Source organism: Lampetra fluviatilis, unplaced genomic scaffold (genome assembly GCF_964198595.1).
Source record: "Lampetra fluviatilis unplaced genomic scaffold, kcLamFluv1.1 SCAFFOLD_1037, whole genome shotgun sequence".
Classification (NCBI taxonomy): Eukaryota; Metazoa; Chordata; class Hyperoartia; order Petromyzontiformes; family Petromyzontidae; genus Lampetra; species Lampetra fluviatilis.
This window is the reverse complement of record NW_027620612.1, coordinates 27,023-34,410: the sequence shown is the minus strand read 5'-3', so window position 1 is coordinate 34,410 and position 7,388 is coordinate 27,023. Positions and strand designations below refer to the sequence as shown.

At 60.9% G+C, this 7,388-nt stretch overlaps 1 protein-coding gene across 1 annotated transcript; it reads left to right on the top strand.

The window, feature by feature from the left end:
• Positions 1-579: 579 nt before the first annotated feature.
• LOC144954144 (endoribonuclease ZC3H12A-like) lies at positions 580-7,035 on the top strand (the record flags this gene model as incomplete). Its single annotated transcript, XM_078884711.1, has 3 exons — positions 580-790; positions 4,609-4,843; positions 6,855-7,035. Coding segments are annotated over 3 exons (627 nt in total), but the record flags the coding sequence as incomplete, so codon positions are not given.
• Positions 7,036-7,388: the final 353 nt, after the last annotated feature.

Below are 7,388 nucleotides of genomic sequence, written 5' to 3'. Positions count from 1 at the left end.
TGGGTGGGTGGGTGAGTGAGTGAGTGAGTGGATGAGTGGGTAGGTGGGTGGGTGGGTGAGTGAGTGAGTGGGTGAGTGAGTGAGTGGGTGAGTGAGTGAGTGAGTGAGTGGGTGAGTGAGTAAGTGGGTGGGTGGGTGAGTGAGTGGATGAGTGGGTGGGTGGGTGAGTGAGTGAGTGGGTGGGTGAGTTAGTGAGTGAGTGGGTGAGTGAGTAAGTGGGTGGGTGGGTGAGTAAGTGAGTGAGTGAGTGATCGAGTGAGTGAGTGACTGGTGAGTAAGTGGGTGAGTGAGTGGATGAGTGGGTAGGTGGGTGGGTGGGTGGGTGGGTGAGTGAGTGAGTGAGTGGGTGGGTGAGTAAGTGGGTGGGTGGGTGAGTAAGTGGGTGAGTAAGTGAGTGAGTGAGTGACCGAGTGAGTAAGTGACTGGGTAAGTAAGTGGGTGAGTGAGTGACTGGTGAGTAAGTGGGTGAGTGAGTGACTGGTGAGTAAGTGACTGAGCGAGTGAGTGAGTGACTGAGCGAGTAAGTGGGTTGGTTAGACGAGTGGGTGGGGGGGGGGGGGCACGGGCGGCGACTGACAGTTGCGTTGTCAAGGCAACAAGGAGGTGTTCTCCTGGCGATGGCCTGGGTACCGTCTCTCTCTCCTCCGTAGCCATGGCAACAAGGAGGTGTTCTCCTGCCGGGGTATCGCCCTGGCGGTGGACTGGTTCCGTTGCCGTGGTCACCGCGACATCACCGTCTTCGTGCCCAGCTGGCGCAAGGAGCAGTCGCGGCCAGACGCCCCCATCACTGGTGGGGGACCAGCGCCAACACAACCACCACCACAACCAGCACAACCAGCACAACCAACACCACAACCAGCACAACCAACACCACCAACATCATCAACACCACCAACATCAACACCACCAACACAACCACCACCAGCACAACCAACACTAACACCAACACCACCACAACCACCACCAACATCATCAACACCACCAACACAACCACCACCAACACCAACACCACCACCACCACCAACACCACCAACATCATCAACACCACCAACACAACCACCACCAACACCAACACCACCACCAACACCACCACCAACACCACCAACATCATCAACACCACCAACACCCGCCAGCACCAACACCACTACCACAACCACCACCACCACCAGCACAACCACCACCACAACCATCATCAACACCACCAACATCGCCAACACCACCACCACCAACACAACCACCACCAGCACAACCAACACTAACACCAACACCACCACAACCACCAGCACCACCACCATCATCAACACCACTACCACAACCATCATCAACACCACCAACACCACCAGCACCACTACCACAACCACCACCACCAGCACAACCACCACCACTACACCACCAGCACCAGCACCAGCACCACTACCACTACCACAACCACCACCACCACCAGCACAGCCACCACCACCACCACCAGCACCACTACCACTACCACAACCACCACCAACACCACCACCATCACCACAACCACCACCACAACCAACACCACCAACATCATCAACACCACCAACACAACCAACACTAGCACCAACACCACCACAACCACCACCAACACAACCACCACCACAACCACCACCACTACCACCATCATCAACACCACTACCACAACCATCATCAACACCACCACCACCACCAACACCATCATCACAACCACCACCAACACCACCACCAGCACCACCACAACCATCATCAACACCACCAACACCACCACCACCAGCACCACTACCACAACCATCATCAACACCACCACCACAACCATCATTACAACCACCACCGACACCACCACCGACACCACCACCACAACCACCACAACCACCACCAACACCAACACTACCACCACAACCACCAGCATCACTACCACAACACCAACACAGCCACCACAACCATCACCAACACCACCACCACAACCACCAACATCACAACCAACACCACAACCACAACCATCACCACAACCACAACCATCACCACATCCACCAACACAGCCACCACAACCATCACCATCACCACAACCACCACACCGCCACCACCATCACAACCAACACCACCACCACAACCATCACCATGCACTACAACCATCACCACCACCACCACAACTACCACAACCACCACCACAACCACCACCATCACAACCATCACCACCACCACCCACAACCACCACAACCACCACCACAACCACCACCATCACAACTATCACCACCACAACCACCACCACTACCACAACCACCACAACCACCACAACCACAACCATCACCAACACCACCACAACCACCACCACAACCATCACCACCACCACTACCACATCCACCACTACCACAACGACCACTAAAACCACCACCACCTCGTCCACCACCACCACCTCTCCCTCACCCCTCTCACCTCACCACCACCATCTCTCCCTCACCACCACCACCACCACCACCTCACCTCTCCCTCTCACCTCACCACCACCATCTCTCCCTCACCACCACCACCACCACCTCACCTCTCCCTCACCCCTCTCACCTCACCACCACCATCTCTCCCTCACCACCACCACCACCACCACCTCACCTCTCCCTCACCCCTCTCACCTCACCACCACCATCTCTCCCTCACTACCACCACCACCACCTCACCTCTCCCTCACCCCTCTCCCCTCACCACCACCACCACCTCTCCCTCACCCCTCTCACCTCACCACCACCATCTACCATCTCTCCCTCACCACCACCACCACCTCACCTCTCCCTCACCCCTCTCCCCTCACCACCACCTCACCTCTCCCTCACCCCTCTCCCCTCACCACCACCACCACCTCTCCCTCACCCCTCTCACCTCACCACCACCATTTCTCCCTCACCACCACCACCTCACCTCTCCCTCACCCCTCACCACCACCACCTCTCCCTCACCCCTCTCACCTTACCACCACCACCACCTCTCCCTCACCCCTCTCACCTCACCACCACCTCTCCCTCACCTCACCACCACCACCTCACCACCACCCCTCTCACCCTCACCACCACCATCTCTCCCTCTCACCTCACCACCACCTCACCTCTCCCTTACCCCTCTCACCTCACCACCACCACCTCACCACCACCACCTCACCACCACCACCTCACCACCACCACCTCACCTCTCCTTCACTCCTCTCCCTCACCACCTCACCACGACCTCTCCCTCACCTCTCCCTCACCTCACCACCACCTCTCCCTCACCCCTCTCACCTCACCACCACCATCTCTCCACCACCTCACCACCACCTCTCCCTCACCCCTCTCACCTCACCACCACCACCTCACCTCTCCCTTACCTCACCACCACCATCTCTCCCTCTCACCTCACCACCACCACCTCACCTCTCCCTCACCCTTTCACCTCACCACCCCCTCTCCCTCACACTCTCACCTCACCACCACCTCTCCCTCTCACCTCACCACCTCACCACCTCACCTCTCCCTCACCCTCTCACACCACCACCACCACCACCTCACCTCTCCCTCACCCCTCCCTCACCCCTCCCTCACCCCTCTCACCCCACCACCTCTCACCTCTCTCACCACCTCACCTCACCACCACCCCTCTCACCTCACCACCACCACCTCTCCCTCCCCCCTCTCACCTCACCACCACCACCACCTCTCCCTCACCCCTCTCACCTTACCACCACCACCTCTCCCTCCCCCCTCTCACCTCACCTCACCACCACCCCTCTCACCTCACCACCACCACCTCTCCCTCACCCCTCTCACCTCACCACCACCACCACCACCTCTCCCTCACCCCTCTCACCTTACCACCACCACCTCACCCCTCTCACCACCACCTCACCCCTCTCACCACCACCACCTCACCTCTCCCTCACCCCTCTCACCACCACCACCTCACCTCTCCCTCACCCCTCTCACCTCAGCGCCACCATCTCTCACCTCACCTCTCCCTCACCCCTCTCACCTCTCCCTCACCCCTCTCCCCTCACCACCACCACCATCTCTCCCTCACCCCTCTCACCACCACCACACCTCTCCCTCACCCCTCACCTCACCCCTCTCACCCCTCTCACCTCACCCCTCACCCCTCACCCCTCACCACCTCACCCCTCTCACCTCACCACCTCAACTCTCCCTCACCCCTCACCACCACCACCTCTCCCTCACCCCTCTCACCACCACCTCACCTCTCCCTCACCCCTCACCACCACCACCTCTCCCTCACCCCTCTCACCCCACCACCACCTCACCACCACCATCTCTCACCTCTCCCTCACCCCTCCCTCACCCCTCTCACTTCACCACCACCACCACCTCTCCCTCACCCCTCTCACCACCACCTCTCCCTCACCCCTCACCACCACCACCTCTCCCTCACCCCTCACCCCTCTCACCCTAACCTTTCTCACCCCACCACCACCACCCCTCACCACCACCTCTCCCTCACCCCTCTCACTCTCACCCCTCTCACCTCACCCCTCTCACCCCTCACCCCTCACCCCTCACCCCTCTCCCTCACCCCTCACCCTCACCCCTCACCCCTCACCCCTCACCCCCCCTCACCCCCCCCACCCACCCCCCACAGACCAGCACGTGCTATCCCAGCTGGAACAGGAGCAGGTGGTGGTTTTGACTCCGTCGCGCCGCGTTCAAGGCCGCCGTGTCGTGTGCTACGACGACCGGTTCGTGCTGCGTCTGGCTCACGACTCTGGCGGAGTGGTGGTCTCCAACGACCACTACAGGGACCTGCAGGCCGAGCGCACCGAGTGGCGGAGGCTGGTGGAGGAGCGGCTTCTCATGTACTCGTTCGTCAACGACAAGTGGGACACGCACGCAGCTAGTTAGATGGATGGATGGCTGGCTACGCACGCACGCACGCACGCACGCACCCACACACTCACGCAGCCACGCACTCACGCACTCACGCACGCACTCACTCACGCACTCACTCACTCACTCGCCTACCCACTCGCCTACCAACTCACCCACCCACTCACCCACCCACTCACCCACCCACTCACCCACCCACTCACCCACCCACTCACCCACCCACTCACTCACTCACTCACCCACGCACCCACCCACCCACTCACTCACCCACCCACTCACTCACCCACCCACCCACTCACTCACCCACCCACTCACTCACCCACCCACTCACCCACCCCACTCACTCACTTACTCACTCACTCACTCGCCTACCCACTCGCCTACCAACTCACCCACCCACTCACCCACCCACCCACTCACCCACCCACTCACCCACTCACTCACTCACCCACCCACCCACCCACCCACTCACTCACCCACCCACCCACCCACCCACTCACTCACCCACCCACTCACTCACCCACCCACCCACTCACTCACCCACCCACTCACTCAACCACCCACTCACTCACCCACCCACTCACTCACTTACTCACTCACTCACTCGCCTACCCACTCGCCTACCAACTCACCCACCCACTCACCCACCCACCCACTCACCCACCCACTCACCCACCCACCCACCCACTCACTCACTCACCCACCCACCCACCCACTCACTCACCCACCCACCCACCCACCCACCCACTCACTCACCCACCCACTCACTCACCCACCCACCCACTCACTCACCCACCCACTCACTCAACCACCCACTCACCCACCCACTCACTCACTTACTCGCTCACTCACTCACTCGCCTACCCACTCGCCTACCAACTCACTCACCCACCCACTCACCCACCCACTCACCCACCCACTCACCCACCCACTCACTCACTCACCCACCCACCCACCCACTCACTCACCCACCCACCCACCCACTCACTCACTCACCCACCCACTCACTCACCCACCCACCCACCCACCCACCACTCACTCACTCACTCACTCACCCACCCACCCACTCACTCACCCACCCACTCACTCAACCACCCACTCACCCACCCACTCACTCACTTACTCACTCACTCACTCGCCTACCCACTCGCCTACCAACTCACCCACCCACTCACCCACTCACCCACCCACTCACCCACCCACTCACCCACCTACCCACTCACTCACCCACCCACCCACCCACCCACCCACCCACCCACCCACCCACCCACTCACTCACTCACCCACCCACCCACCTACTCACCCACCCACTCACTCACTCACCCACCCACCCACTCACTCACCCACCCACCCACTCACTCACTCACTCACCCACCCACCCACCCACTCACCCACTCACCCACCCACTCACCCACCCACTCACCCACCCACCCACCCATCCACCCACTCACCCACCCACCCACCCCCTCACCCACCCACCCACCCACCCAATCACCCACCCACCCACCCCCTCACCCACCCACCCACCCACTCACCCACTCACCCACCCACCCACCCCCTCACCCACCCACCCACCCACCCCCTCACCCACCCACCCACCCACCCCCTCACCCACCCACCCACCCACCCACTCACCCACCCACTCACCCACCCATCCACTCACTCACCCACCCACCCACTCACCCACCCACCCACTCACTCACCCACCCACCCACTCACCCACCCATCCACTCACTCACTCACCCACCCACCCACCCACTCACCCACCCACCCACCCACCCACTCACCCACCCACCCACCCACCCACCCACTCACCCACCCACCCACCCACCCACCCACTCACCCACCCATCCACTCACTCACCCACCCACCCACTCACCCACCCACCCACCCACCCACTCACTCACCCACCCACTCACCCACCCACCCACTCACCCACCCACCCACCCACCCACTCACCCACCCACCCACTCACCCACCCACTCACCACCCTCCCCCCAGGTTCATGCCTCCTGACGACCCACTGGGTCGTCATGGCCCCAGTCTGGACAACTTCCTACGCGTTCAGCCGCTGCTGCTGCCTGCCGGCAGGAGGCAGCCTTGTCCCTACGGTGAGCAACACCCCATAGAACACCCCATAGAACACCCTATAGAGTACCCTATAGAGTACCCTATAGACTAGACCACCCCATAGACTACCGTATAGAGTACCCTATAGCCGCTGCTGCTGCTGCTGCCTGCCGGCAGGAGGCAGCCTTGTCCCTACGGTGAGCAACACCCCATAGAACACCCTATAGAGTACCCTATAGAGTACCCTATAGACTACCCTATAGCTGCTGCTGCGGCTGCCTGCCGGCAGGAGGCAGCCTTGTCCCTCCGGTGAGCAACACCCCATAGAACACCCCATAGACTAGACCCTATAGAACACCCTATAGAGTACCCTATAGAGTACCCTATAGACTACCCTATAGACTACCCTATAGAGTACCCTATAGACTACCCTATAGAGTACCCTATAGACTACCCTATAGAGTA